General features: G+C 31.1%; 2 protein-coding genes across 2 annotated transcripts; one reads left to right on the top strand and one right to left on the bottom strand.

Moving 5' to 3' along the window:
* Window positions 1-6,053: 6,053 nt before the first annotated feature.
* On the top strand, window positions 6,054-8,803 carry LOC102596816 (pentatricopeptide repeat-containing protein At4g16835, mitochondrial). The gene has a single exon (XM_006359168.2). It carries the CDS (start codon window positions 6,207-6,209, stop codon window positions 8,247-8,249), a length of 2,043 nt encoding a protein of 680 aa, XP_006359230.1. The 5' UTR covers window positions 6,054-6,206; the 3' UTR covers window positions 8,250-8,803.
* LOC102596483 (GTP-binding protein YPTM2) lies at window positions 8,588-11,859 on the bottom strand. The gene is made up of 8 exons (XM_006359167.2): window positions 11,690-11,859; window positions 10,438-10,510; window positions 9,929-9,976; window positions 9,795-9,842; window positions 9,530-9,601; window positions 9,285-9,440; window positions 9,017-9,120; window positions 8,588-8,931 (listed from the first exon to the last, which is right to left on the bottom strand). Exons 1-8 carry the CDS (start codon window positions 11,701-11,703, stop codon window positions 8,835-8,837), a joined length of 612 nt encoding a protein of 203 aa, XP_006359229.1. The 5' UTR covers window positions 11,704-11,859; the 3' UTR covers window positions 8,588-8,834.
* Between the last annotated feature and the right edge of the window lie 3,496 nt (window positions 11,860-15,355).

Here is a 15,355-nt window from a genome sequence, read left to right as displayed (position 1 = left end):
AATCATTCATGCTTGTTTGGAGCTTAATGTTATTGGTTGTTCACTTAGTATGGTTATTGTTCTTTGGAGGTGAAGAAAGCAAGGAAGAAGCTTGAATGTCACTTAAGGCATCTCCGTATCCTCTTTGCGATGTGGAGAGGAATTATAATTTGGCACATGAAATCAAATTCTAGGCAGAGCACTCCGTTCCCTCTCCGCGAGGGATTCCTAAATTGATTCAACAAAGCAAGTTTGAGGCAGAACACTCCGTGGAGTGCCCACGTCGCTGAGATGAGCAATTGTGTGCGAATGGAAATTTAAAGATGCCTCTGCGTCGCGGAGATGAGCAATATGATAGATTAATGAACAACTTATCTCCATTCCTTCTTCCAAAATCAGTACAACAGAAACACAAGACTACTAATACAATCACTCTAAGACTACTAACATAAATATTTCCATATAGCGAAAATCACGAGTGCAATAACGCATATGATCCTGATTTTTCTTGCTTGCTTCCTCTCTTGTTCATAGGATTTGATTCTTTTCAATAGACCCCATATGATCTTTTTTGCTTGAGGTGGTATTTCATCATCGTACCATCGAAAATAATCGCATCCACCTCTTCTCTACATAAATTATCAAAATAATTAAACTATAATTAGCGATTGACAACGATTTGTTTAACCAGATTAGAATAATGATAAAAAGCTTACCTTTGTGTTTTTGCAGCAAAAAAATCGACGTCCTGTATTAAGTTGTGTCCATGAAATTTTCAATTCAGCATTGACCCCACATCGACAGAACACATTTGCAGATGAAGAAGTTGAAATCGACAAATTGGACATTTCCTTCGCTGTGAAGAAGACGAATGAAGAACTTTTTTTTATCTCCACTGTAGCAGCAACAATGGTGAGATGTGGAGAAGAAAGAGATGAGAAATAAATAAAGGGGAAGAATCTAGGGTTGGATAAATAAAAGGGGAAGATTTTGACCATATGTTAAAGTGTGCCAATCAGACACATCAGCCTTTTTTTTCTCACTTCACGCGCTCAAAAGGAGTGCCTCACACGATAAGTGCCAAGTCAGCCAGGTGTGTTTGATAGGTACACTTTTTGAGTGGTTTAAGTGTTCAATAGGAAGGAGTCCTTGTTAAGGTGTCTATACGAAAAATCCTTACAAGTTCAAGGGGCCGCTTATGCGTTCTGCCAAAATAAAATAAAATGTGGTTGTACTTGCTGTAAAGATCATCATTTTGAAATTATATTTTAAACACCGAGTAGTATCAAATAATTAAAAAAAATGAACTACGGGATCCATGTGTGCATTTTTATTAATTCTCTACATCATAAACTAATGAAATTTATTGAGACACATGCCTAAATAATTAAGTCTTGTAGGTGTAGATCCAAAAAGTATTTGAGACAATAACCGGGTCATTTGCACAATGCCCTTATTTTGAGTTGTTTTTAATTTTTGCTCCTTAAAATTATTGGTCTTTAATTTTTATTTTTTTGAGTTTGAAGTAATAAAGATAGAAAATGTCCTTGATAACGAAAAATAAAATAAAAAAGAAAATTTGCAAGACATAAGTAAGTTATGCTCAAAAGAAATTAAGCTTAAGAACTTTAGTGATCCAAGTTATGCTTCAAGACATAAATTTAATGGTCAACTTATGACACGGGGCAACATAACTTATAACTTAAGAAATAAGTTCTCTAAAAATTGTCTTGCAAATAAGAAATTAGGCCTTAAGGCAAAACATTTTCTAATAAGTTTAGTCTGCGAGATTAGTTGTGCCCAGTGAATTAGGTCATAGTTAAGGGTACAATGATTTCAAATTTTTTTAATTAAATTAGAGAATATTAAAAAAATTAAAACCAAAAATCTGAATGGCAAAAATTAAGGGCAAAAAACTTAAGTATACAACTTAAGTACCTTAATTACTACTATATGACAATAGTTTTTTTTTCACCTATATAGCAATAGTTTTTTTTCAAAACTAGAATTTCTATTTTTAAAAAATAAATAAAAAATAACGTAGAAATAGTCAGCCATGATTACCTCTAATCCCTGATTTTCTCCAATTATTTTACCTTCCACGATTTACTCAGATTTGTTATATATTCTCTCCCATGAAAGAAGGTTTTTAACAAAAATAAAACTCTCTTTCTACTCATCTGATCGATTGTTCAAATATGAATACCAACTATTTTTGAATTCTAATTCAACACAACGGAGGGTGGGACACATCATGTATTTGAACAAATAACGATTGAATTGGTGTTTTTTTCGTGATTATGTTAATATATTTATGATTTTTTTCTTATGATCGTTTTTCTTGCAATCTGTATTAGGCCGTTTTGGTATTTGTTCTTTTGTTTAAATTGTATGTTCTTGTGGTTAGTATAAAATTCATCTGCCTTGGTAAATGGTCAGGTGCAACGATACTATTTTTTAATTCTTGAATAAATAATAAATATTATTAATTATTTTTGGTATATTATTAGGTTTAATTGATAGTGAACATTGTGGAGATGATGTGGTCAAATTGGTATTCTGTATTATGTTTTTTTATAAATACCATTATTCATCGTTTATTTTTAGTGTGAGTGTTATACATTAGGTCGTATAGAAAAATAAAATTTCGTTGGATTCAGTGAACATTTTTTGGTATAACTTTAGGTTTAATTGATTAGTACACTTGCGTATCTTGTTGTCCATAGATAAACACCATAATTCACAATTACTTTTTGTATGTGTTCTGGTGTAATTGATATGTTGTAGGCCTTATATAAACACAATAAATCGATAATTTGTTTTGGTGTGTGATCTAGTATTATTGGTATTTTTTAGACCTTATATAAATAACAACTTCAAGTTAATATTTTGGTACATCTATTGGTGTATTTAGTTGTCTGATTTGGTATAGATAATAAATTGAAGAAATATTAAACGTCTGATACAATAAATATTTTTGGTGTGAATGTTATACATTAGGTCGTATAGAAAAATCAACTTTGGTGGCTATTAAACATCCGATTCAGTGAATACTTTTTGGTATAAAATTTGGTGTAATTGATTAGTGCACTTACGTATCTTTTGTCTATAGAAAAACACAATAATTCGCAAATTATTTATTGTATGTAATCAGGTTTAATTGGTATCTTTTGGACCTTATATAAACACCAACATCAAAGTTAATATTTTGGTACATCTATTGGTGTATTTAGTCATCTGATTTGGTATAGATAACAAAGTTGAAGAAATATTAAATTGGTTACAATGCTTGCTGATTTGTGATTGTAGAATATTATGTGTAATTGATAGTGTAGATGGTGTAGATGATTTGGTGTAATTGATATTGTGTATTATGTTTTTATAAACACCAGAAGTCATATCAAGTGCATTATGTAGTTTGTTTTTGGGTGTTTAAATACAACGAAATTGCTGGTATTTTATTGGTAAATGATTTGGTGAAAATGTTGATCTATACAACTAATTTAGGTCTCGTCAATCGTTTTGAAATTTTCGTGGTGGTTTTTTGGTTCATTTGTTGGCGTAGTTGATAGTGTATTTTATATTGTCCAAAATGATTTTGGAGATTGATTAACAATAAATTGTGATGTTACACAGGTATAGGTACTTGGATTACAATATAGAAGGAGTGATATATGACGCGAACACCAAATACGATGGCTTAATTACTACAATTGCTTCCCAATTGGGTGTGGACACGACCATTTTAGAGTTAGAACTTAAACATGTTGTGAGCGTTCCATCTCCACCAACGAAGATTCATAACAATATCCGCCTCAGAATTAACACTGATGTTTTCTTTTTGTTTTGATTTTATTTAAACAAGTATGTAGTTGAATCTTTTGTTGAAATTTTGATGTTTTTAATGAATGTTAATTGCAGTTTAATCCAATATTGGTTAATGTTGATTGGTTAATTCGTATTATTGGTGTATTGATTATTATATCATTGTTGTTTGCTTGTTTGTATAATTCATATTTTTGTGAAAAATTACTGTAAAAACTGATATAAGTGTGATTTTTGTAATATTGATGAAATATTCGAAAGTGATTGACTAAATCATATTATGGCTCACTTCATAATATTGATGTAATTATTATTGTAACATTGGTGATGGCATATTGATTTACTACATTGTTATTTTCTTGGTGAAATACGATACAAATGTTCAAATTAATTGGTGATATATAATGGATGAATTGTTGGTATTATATACTAACCTCACACAATAAATATGTAATACATCTAATTGGTTTTAAAAATAGTTTGAGACCACAATTACACACATTTTGACAAATATGAATACAAACAAGTAAGTGTATTTGTCAGTTCATTGAACACAATATAAGCACCAAACTGATATATTTTTCATAATATTGGTGTAAAATGTACACAAATAAGTGATGGTAATTGAACGCAAAATAGGCATAAAAATTGATCGAAAATACCAATTAAAGTGACATCCAAAAGTGTAACAAAAACATTTTGTAAAGAACAAAAATTCAACAACATATTTCATAAAATTAATTGTTAACAGAACATGCTCCTTTTTAGTCCTCCCCCTTTCAAATTAATTTCCGCATCTTCCAATTGGTTCACTTTCACTAATAGTACCGATATCAATCTTCAGGGTTTTTTTGGGGCATCCTAACCATATTGATCGAAATATGAAAATAGAATATTGAGTGATGAACTTAAGAGGAAATATAAAAATGGTGCAAGTGATGAACTAATGAGAGAAGTGATGAAATATGAAAATGATCAATATGAACGGAAGAGAGAAAAACAATGGTTAAAATTTCTCTCAATGAAAACTGCACAGGGGATAATGAAGTTTAGAAAAGAGTGAATTGTTGGAAACCTAAAAGACTTTTACTTTACATTAATTGAATAAAAAAGGAAAAAAATAAAATAATATTTGAAAGGTAGAAATGTGTGTATTAAGAATTTTAATTGGAGAGATAAATAAGGCACATAATCCCAAAAATAGGATAGAAGAAAATCGAAATTAAATAATTAAATTAAAATAAAAAATAATTAATCTGTTATGTTGGTAATTTATAAACTACATTTGTAATTAAATAAAAGTATATGCATATATTGTAAATTAAAATCTTAAGTTGTATATTTCTGTAATTTTCACAAAAATTAACGACCACCCTAAGGACAATTTGTGAAAAACTTGAAAATAGCCATGCATTAAAATGGATAATATTTGGTGGGCTAAGAGAAGCCCATTTGAAGAAAATAAATACTTAGAATTCTAAGATTTGATTGATATTCCAAATTTTTTCATATTCCGTAACTCAAAATATTTTTAAAGAATACTTTTTCCACTCAAGGGGGTCGTTTAGTAAATATAAAATTTGAATCATAGGTTCCTATATGATTAAGGAAAATGAGTTTTACAGAATAAAATATGAAAGTATATTTATATATAATGGAAAAACCCAGTTATATATGTGTATTAACTTTGTTTGATACACTTTTTTAATGTTTGTGTCTTAGTTATACATTCTATTTGATATTATGCTCGGTATGATTAATACATGGAAAATCATAGCATTAGCAACACAAGAGGTTTTAAGTCATGCATTAGCATAGTTAGAGATACAATCTCCCCTCAAAATTCTTTTCACATCCTTTCTACCATATTTGTTGAGGGTGTTTGATCTTAGTTAACAAATATCTTTTAGAAATTATATAATGCATATTATTTTTAATATAACAAACCACAATTGCATAAGAAAGGATCTCAACAGATCTAATGCAAACATAACTAGTGTCAATAAAACTAATACACCATATTCAACACTATTCTTATACATCCTACCAAACGATCTCAAAATTTTAATGAGATTCATCATGTCCTATATATAAATACGAAGTTAGAATTTTAAATTTATAATCCAAATTATTTATATATATTAAAATGATTTTTGACACAAATACCGATTGATTTTATTGGTATAAAAAATAGATCCATACAAAAATAAATAACTTAGAACTTTGATTTTATTTTTTTAACCCTAAACTTTGTCATCCTCTTGTTGGTTGTCCACTTTTAACATGAGATAAAAATAAAGTTATAATCCCAAAATAAATTATCGAAATAAATTCATTCTAAAATTAATTCCGAATTAGTTAGCCTTAAAATAAAACTTCCCTCACAGTACCAAACATGTCAAATGTTCTATCAACTTCACTTTAGAAGCAAAGTTTACTCCTTTTCGTCCCTTCCTTTCTTGTCATGTAATCGCCATTTTTGTATCTCTTACACCTCTTTTTATCGAAAGCCAGATGACATTTCAAGCCCAGAAGCATTGCCTGCAGCTCCATCTTCTCGCCAGTCCCATTTGGTACCCTCCAATAACGTAAAATTTTCAAGAAATGGTCAGTTTTCGTACAAAACAAGACACTCTGAGCATCTTGAAATCGATGATGTGGTACTATCGAACAAGAAAATTACAAGTTTTATTCGATCTGGGGATTTAGATTCTGCGTTTAGAGTTTTCGAGAGTGTGAAGGTTAAGACAGTAATCACATGGAATTCAATCTTGGCTGGGTTTTCAAGAAAATATGGGTTTCTTGAAGAAGCACGCCAACTGTTTGATAAAATTCCTGAACCGAATGTTGTGTCGTATAACACTATGTTAGCTTGTTATTGGAGAAATGCTGATATTCAGGCTGCTAAGAGTTTCTTTGATCAAATGCCGGATAAAGATGTTGCTTCCTGGAATACCATGATTTCAGGGTTCTCTCAAAATGGGCTGATGGGTGAAGCGGAAGAGTTGTTTCGGGTAATGCCGGTGAGGAATGAGGTTACTTGGAATGCTATGGTAGCTGGGTATGTTGAGTCTGGGGAATTGGAATCAGCATTGGAGTTGTTTAAGGAAGCTCCTGTGAAAGGTGTGATTGCTAAGACAGCGATTGTGACGGGATATATGAGATCAGGAAATGTTGAAATGGCGGAGAAGATGTTTCAAGAGATGGAAGAGAAGAGTATGGTAACGTGGAACACTATGATTTCGGGTTACATTGAGAATGGGAGAGCAGAGGATGGTATGAAGCTGGTAAAGAAAATGATGGGATTGGGTATAAAAGTGAACGACTCAACGTTGAGTAGTCTCTTACTAGGTTGTAGTAATTTATCTGCATTGAAATTGGGGAAGCAAGTTCATCAGCATGTCGTTAAGTCCCCTCTATACGTGGATATGACAGTGGGAACTTCATTGATTAGCATGTATAGCAAGTGTGGAGTTTTGGAGGATGCTTGGAAATTGTTTCGTGAGATGCCAAGAAAGGATGTTGTCACTTGGAACGCCATGATTTCAGGGTATGCTCAACACGGGGAAAGCGAGAAGGCTCTCAACTTGTTTGATGAGATGAGGCGTAAAGGAATAAAACCAGATTGGATAACCTTTGTTGGAGTTCTATCAGCCTGTAACCATGCAGGTTTGGTCAATCTCGGTATTCAATATTTTGAGCAAATGCAGAATAATTATGGAGTTAAGCCAAAACCAGACCATTACACTTGTATGGTCGATCTACTTGGACGAGCTGGAAAGCTAAATGAAGCTGTGGATTTGATAAGAAAGATGCAATTCAAACCCCATATAGCACTATTTGGATCACTTTTGGGTTCTTGTAGGATCCACAGAAACTTAGAAGTGGCAGAGTTTGCTGCCAAGAACTTGCTTAGTCTTGAACCTACAAATGCAGCAGGCTATGTTCAACTTGCTAACGTTTATGCAGCCAAGAACCAATGGGAAGGTGTTTCTAAAGTTCGAAAATCAATGAAAGAAAATAAAGTCATCAAAACACCAGGATACAGTTGGATGGAGGTTGGGAGAGTGGTTCATGAGTTCAGATCAGGGGATAGACTTCATCCAGATCTCGAAAGCATACGCATGAAACTAAAAGATCTCGAGAAGAAAATGAAGTTAGCAGGTTATGTACCTGATCTCGACTCTTCATTACACGATGTAGGCGAGGAACAGAAAGAGCAGCTACTTCTGTGGCACAGTGAGAAGTTAGCCATTGCCTTTGGTTTAATGAAATTGCCACCAGGAATGCCAATTAGGATATTCAAGAACCTCAGAGTTTGTGGAGATTGCCACCAAGCCACTAAAGTTATATCAGCAATAGAAAATAGGGAAATCATTGTTAGAGATACAACTAGGTTTCACCATTTCAAAAATGGAACTTGTTCTTGTGGTGATTACTGGTAAACTATTTTTAAGAGTGACTAAACATTTATTATAGGGAAAGTTTCATTCTTTATTCGATATAAGAGAAAAAGAGAGATTGTTGTGTTTTTAGCATGTCTCTTCAGATGTGGTTTGGTGGTGCGGGGTATAAGGTATAATAATCCTGAGATTATTTTTTCTTGTATTTGGTAATCCTTGAATTATTTATCCCACAATTTATACCATAGCGATGAGATAAGCTATCCCATATAATGATGAGTTAACGTATCTCGATTGATGTTGATAATCAAAACTTATATGGCGTATGAGATTCAGGAGGAAAAATCAGCATATGAAAAAACGTAAGCATAGTAACACTCTAATAACTAAGATTGCACAATTGCAGATAAAATCATTTTGATGAAGGTCCAAAGAATAGAAAGCAAATACTAGTATTCACCAATATTCCTAGATTTTCTACATATTGTTTATCCAAATAGATTGAAAAGAATTGAGTGTCGATAAAGAGTCGAAAGAAAGTAATAACAGTGAACAGTCTTCCTATCAAGCCATTAAGAGAGACTAATTTTACATGACACATCAGAATCATCATCGAGCTTCGTCCTTTCAAGATGAGCAGCAACCGCTCTTTTGGTTGACAGGTTGTCCTCGGATCTGCACAGTTGGAGGTCGTGCATTGTTTGATGCCGGTTGGCTTGCCATTCTACAAATACACAAGGATATTAAGTTTCCATTCAAGAAAAGAGCTAACTGTAACTATGATGAAAGCAACGTCAACTGTTCCAAACCTGTTCTTGATTGAAGCAGCCATAGCCATGAAAGCGTGCTCTACGTTGGTGGCATTTTTTGCACTAGTTTCCATGAAAGGGATGCCGATCTCATCAGCAAAAGCCTACAAAATGGTTGTCCATCAATTAGGATATACAGCTCAACAAGGTAAATGGATCGTTGGACAAACTATTCAAGTAACTAAGTCTTTACGGGGAAAACAATACACTAATGATGGAGTATATTCACATCAAGGAGTTTTAAAATGGAGTGTAGGGGATTGATTACCTGAGCTGTCTCTGTAGAAACCACCTTCTGAGCTGTGAGATCGCACTTGTTTCCAACAAGAAGTTTGTTCACATTATCACTTGCATATCGATCTATTTCACTCAACCATTGCTTGACATTATTGAAGCTCTCTTGATCGGTTACATCATAAACCACCTGACAAAGATGCCATCACAGTAAGAACCTCGGTACAAAGAGGATAGTACAATGTCAGAAAACAACATGTGAGGAAACACAAAACTTACAATTATGCCGTGTGCACCACGATAGTAACTGCTGGTAATTGTCCTAAAACGTTCTTGACCAGCAGTATCCCACTGCATATACCACGGGGGAGACAATGCATCAGAAAAGATATTAGCCTCTCAAAGGAACAAAATCAAGCGGAGAATGGATCACAGTTTAAGATAAAGTAATATATCTGTAGTAAGTGAGCATAGCAGACTATAGTAAGCAACCAAAATGCACGCGGACTTCTCATGAATGGCCAAGTCAAAATTAGATACTTACAATTTGAAGTTTAATGGTTTTCCCATCCTGATCAACTGTGCGGATTTTCTAGAAGAAAAAAGAAGACAATTGTTACTAATATCCCGCTGAACTATTAAAATGAGACATTACAAAGAACGGGAAGTTTCTCTTACAAAGTCCACACCGATGGTGCTGATGTAACTCTCAAGATATGAATCATCCTGAAAAGAGAAAAGAAGTAACAATAAGAAAAGCAATTTCCTTCCACAAAGATTGTCAATCTTTACAATATAATAATGGGGCAGTTTTAAAAGGCAAATGAACTACACATATGACATTCAAATCGCGAATCAAAGATTAGTTAACCAGAAGCTTTCACCAGTTCCACCCTGCATAAGTTGAACTTTTACCAACCAAAACGAGAAGAGAAAATTACACATAGACAGAGACACAGGCATCTGTCTGCACATATTTTTTCTAATTTGAGGAGGGGGGAAAGCGCAAGAGGAGATAACCAGCAGCAAAAGGGATACTATTGCAAAAATCACAATGCAAAGGAGAAATACTTGCATATCTGGGGAAACAAGTTCCACAAGCAAGAAACTAATACATACGGCGCAAAAGGAGAAAACTCTTCAGGTGTATGCAAGCATAATGGTCAGATAAATCAACAATAACTTACAGCAAATCTCAAGAGAAGACACGATTTGCCAACACCAGAATCTCCAATAAGCAAAAGCTTGAAAAGATAGTCGCTGCAAGTAAGATTATAATGTCAGTTGAGCTACAGAAGTTCATAAAACATCCCGAAAAACAGTTAATTAGATTGATGTAGCACAATATTGACATGGCGATAATTTTGCACCTATTGAGTTAACATCTAGAAAAATAACATATGTTCATCAAGTCCCAAATTTTTAAACAGAAGTTCTTCCTCTACAATTTTCTACAAGTTCTAGCACATAAAACTGGGAAAATGCAGAAAGCAATAACCAATAAATTTAGAATCCTCACATGTCTTAATAGTTTAATTAGAAAGTACAGAACATGGATTTAATATCTTGACATCAGCATCATACAGTCATGTAACCAAGATCAAACTTTTATAATAGAAGCTATATATTAACTCTCACCAAGTGCAGCAAACTTTTAGCATATGACTATTTAAGGAAGAGAACACACCTTACATATTAAATAACCACGATTACACATAAAAGTTCTCTAAACACATGTCATGAATAGATGAAATTCTTCCTCCTTCATAATTCAGTTCCCAACTTTGTACAATAGCTAATAATTAACCACATAACTATCTAATCTCATTAAAATAAAGCTTAAAAAGATTAAATCACCATATAAACCTAACTATAACTAATGCTTATTTAGGAATAAAAACTTGATCTTTCACTAATTCCCAAGTTTTCCAAATATAGTTTCAGCAGTTCCATTCTCCCTTCTAAGTTTCTAAGCACATCAACAACATACCCACGTGTAATCCTACAAGTGGGGTCCATATACGCAACCTTACCCCTACCTTGTAAAGAAAAGAGACAGAGACTGTTTCCCACAGACCCTCGCCTCAAGTAAAACATATTGAAAAATTCTAAACACATGATACTAGGAATTTACCAAGTTCACATAATTATAATCCCAAGAACAAAAAAGGGTCAACGCAAATACGGTAAAATCGATCAATAAATATGTTATACGATCTAGAAAATTCCCTCAACCCCACATACAGACAACCATACAGAAACAAAAAAAACCCAACAAAGATGGAAACTTTTGACTCTTTTCTTCTTTTTCAGGAGGCAAAATTGAAACAGATCTAAAAAGGGTTATCAAAAAACTAATTTATAAACAACAAAACAGCAGATACTATTCGAAATTCAATCCAAAGACAACGAATTTGATGTAAAAAAGGAACAACTTACTATTCTGGATTCATGATGACTGATTAAAGTTTGAGATCGGTGAAGAGAAGGTACAATCAAGGAAGCTATGAATACACCAAGAATTTAGGATTTTTCCGGCGGATAACTGACCGGAGTAAAAAAGGGTCGCCGGAGAAAATTCGGAGAGACAAAATGATGAAATAATGATTTGGCAAAAACAAGTCTCAATTATTTTCTTTTTAAAGAAGCCTAAACTGGCGTGACGTGGCAATTATATTGGTGTGTGCCACGTGGTCAAACAGACTGGCAATCAACAAATTACTAAATTTAGCCTTTTTTACCCTTCGTTGACTGATAATTTGTGAATTCATAGAGTTGATTACTATTTTTATATATGACGATTTTATTTTTAATTTCTTTTTACTATTTTTATCATTTTCAAACTCATGTAAATTTATAGAATTATGAGACTTTTTTTTTTCATAAATAGATTCAAAATATATTATTTTTTTTAAATGAAAAAATGTACGATTAATAGACTATTGAAAGAAATCCAACAGCAATAACTTAAATAATACGATATGGTGTCATGTTTGATAATAATGAGTGCTCATTCAATTTGAATTCGAGATCATAATTTTAAAAGATCACAATTAAAAAGTCAACTATTAACATTACAACATGTATCAATGAAATCTCATTAATACTCAGATTTTATCCTGTCATTAAGTTATCAAAATGTTCAGATAAAAATTTACACAATATTTGATAAACAAAACCTAATTAGCATAATGTTTGTTTTGTTTTTTTATTTATCTGGATACTAGTATAAAGAAAATACAAAATTACAATAACTATTGGATCTTACAACATGATGGTAAATTTATTTTATTTTATTTCTATTACTTCCAAATGAAATTTATAAAGGATATATTGGTAATTTGGTACAAGGCTTTGTACCTTCTGGAAATTGGGATGGCAGCAGACAATTGGGAATTTCTTAGAAGCGTTATTTACGTGTACGCATTTTGCCCCCATCAAGTTTTGCCAAATAAATTATTCACTCCGTCTTTCTTTATTTGTCACAATTTTTTTAGAGTCAAACTATAAAAATTTTGATTAACATTTTACGATGCATTTTTTCATCGTATTGATATGCAAAAAATTGCAACATATAGTACATTTCGTATAGTTTTTTAATATCTAAATTTTTTATTTAAAATATCGAATTAATGTAGTCTTATTTAACTTTAAAAATTAGTTAAACTGACTTTCGAAAAATGTAACATGACAATTGAAATGGACGGAGGGAGTATCAACACGCTAAATTTTTCACAAAATATAAAGGGATTCATGGACCCTATTAAGTTTTGCCAAAAGAATTATATACACGCTAAATTTTTCAAAAATTATAAAGTGAAAATTATTAAATTATCAATAAAAGTTTTTTCCTCACATGAAAGGGAATTAAGTCAGCAAAAAGAAAAAATAACGTACAACAAGAATAAAGGGATTCATGGAATCTTTTTAATTGGTCTTGGTAAATAAATTTGTAAGTGAAATATCTTCAAATGATCGTAAACTAATAATGATTCTAGAAGTCTAAATTAGATAGAGTTAGGGCAACGTTAGGAATAAGTGAAATACAAACCTTAATTATCACGACAGTTAATTGTAAGGTGACATTTTAATTTGGTTTTTGTTTACTTTTCAAAGAAGCTTTTTGTAAAGTAACTTTTAGAGAAAAGTTTTTATATGAATAGTTTTTTGTGACAATCTATGTTTATCTTAAAGGAATCTATTTTTATTTAAGCAATTGAGAGGAATATTTCTTTTTTTAAAAAAGGTACTTCCTTCGTTTAAAAAAAGTGACTTAGTTTGGAACGGAGTTTAAGAAAAGAAAGAAAACTTTTTAATCTTGTGATTTTAAATTAAAGTTATGTCAAATGTACCAAAATTATCATTTAATCTTGTGGTCTTAAACATAACATGTGGAAAGTTAAAATTAAAGTATTATCAAAAAAGAAAATGAGTCATTTTTTTAAAACAAACTAAAAAGAAAATTGAATCATTCTTTTTTAAATAGTATAAAAGAGTACCAGAAGTGGAATGAGCTGTAAAAGTGCCAAATGATATGTAGCAATAATTTTCTCTTAGAATATAAAAATTGTCCTTTACCAATAAAATAATGTACTCTTTCTGTTCCATATCAATTAATTATCAGGAGATATCAAAAGTATTTATCTTAATTTATTTATCATTTTACCAAATTAAGATTAAAACATAAAAATTATATTTGTATGTAATAGCTATAGTTTGCATAATTGTGTTTCATAGCAAAATTTATGTTTGATATGAAGCTTTTGATTTGTATAATTCACTAAATACATCCAATTTTATATAAATTGTTTAATTTTGTATAAATTCATTTATACATTGTAATTTGTATAATAAGATCTGTATTTGTATAATTATAAATGTATAGGACGAAAATATATGTATTTGTATTTATATATACACTTTTCTCTTGTTTTATACAAACACAAACGCATTTTATACATTTGTATACTGAATGAGTAATTGTATACCAAAAAATGGCTAATTGTATATCGAACCAGATGACAAAAAAAATGGGACGTTTGTTGTGAATTATGCATAAAATAAACTATGGCAATAACATTTAATTTGAATTAATAGTTTGCTATTTCATATAATTTTCCCTTAAAAAAATAGTTATTTTTATTTTATTTTACTCAGTTTTAAATGTTTTTAAAATAAAATTAACTTAATCTTGAGTTTAATTTATTGAAGGGAGATTAGAATAAATAATAAAAAATAAATTGCCAAATGATATGTCGCAATAATAATTTGGCCTCAGAATATTAAATTGTCCTTTACCAAAAAAGAATGTTGTTTGTATAGATATCGCACTTCCTATTTCTATGCCATTACATGATTATGTTTTATTATACTACATATGTATCTTTATTTGAAATTTTAACACGTCATCCTATAATAAGATAAAAAGAAAAATGACAAATATACTTCGAACTATTATAAATGATATGTAGATACCTTTTATCATACTTTTGGGATATTGGTTCCAATGTCCCAAAAATATGACGGAGGATATCTGCATACTATTTACGATAGTTTGGGATACATTTGTACTTTTTCCCTAAGATAAATACTCTATGAAATGTATGATTCTCAATAGTAATTAAGATTAAGTCCATCGATATATTGTACATGACAGATTAAGAGAGCCATCTTACGGAGCAGACCTTTTTCTGACGTGATCATCTCATTTTTCTTTATCTTAAACAGCTCGACTATTGATTAAATGGAGTAATTCAATTGCTCCCTTTGTTTCAATTGATGTGACTTACTTTTCTTTTTAATCAATTAAAAAAAATGATACATTTATATATTAAGTAACAATTTAATTATAAAATATCTATTTTATCCTTAATGGAATGATTTACAGTCACACAAATTTCTATTATTCATTTTGAACCACAAATTTTAAAAATCTTCATTTTTTTCTTAAATTTCGTGCTGAATCAAATTACTTTACATAAAATGGGACAGAGGGAGTAGTATATATAGTTAGGTCACTTGGGTTCACCTTGATAGGTACTTTATTCATTATTTACAGCAAACAAGAGTACTTTAAGGTGATTGATTGTAGGCTACTATCAGTAA

Source organism: Solanum tuberosum, unplaced genomic scaffold, assembly GCF_000226075.1.
Source record: "Solanum tuberosum cultivar DM 1-3 516 R44 unplaced genomic scaffold, SolTub_3.0 scf00292, whole genome shotgun sequence".
Classification (NCBI taxonomy): Eukaryota; Viridiplantae; Streptophyta; class Magnoliopsida; order Solanales; family Solanaceae; genus Solanum; species Solanum tuberosum.
The sequence above is the reverse complement of the archived record's forward strand: the minus strand, read 5'-3'. Positions and strand labels throughout refer to the sequence as shown.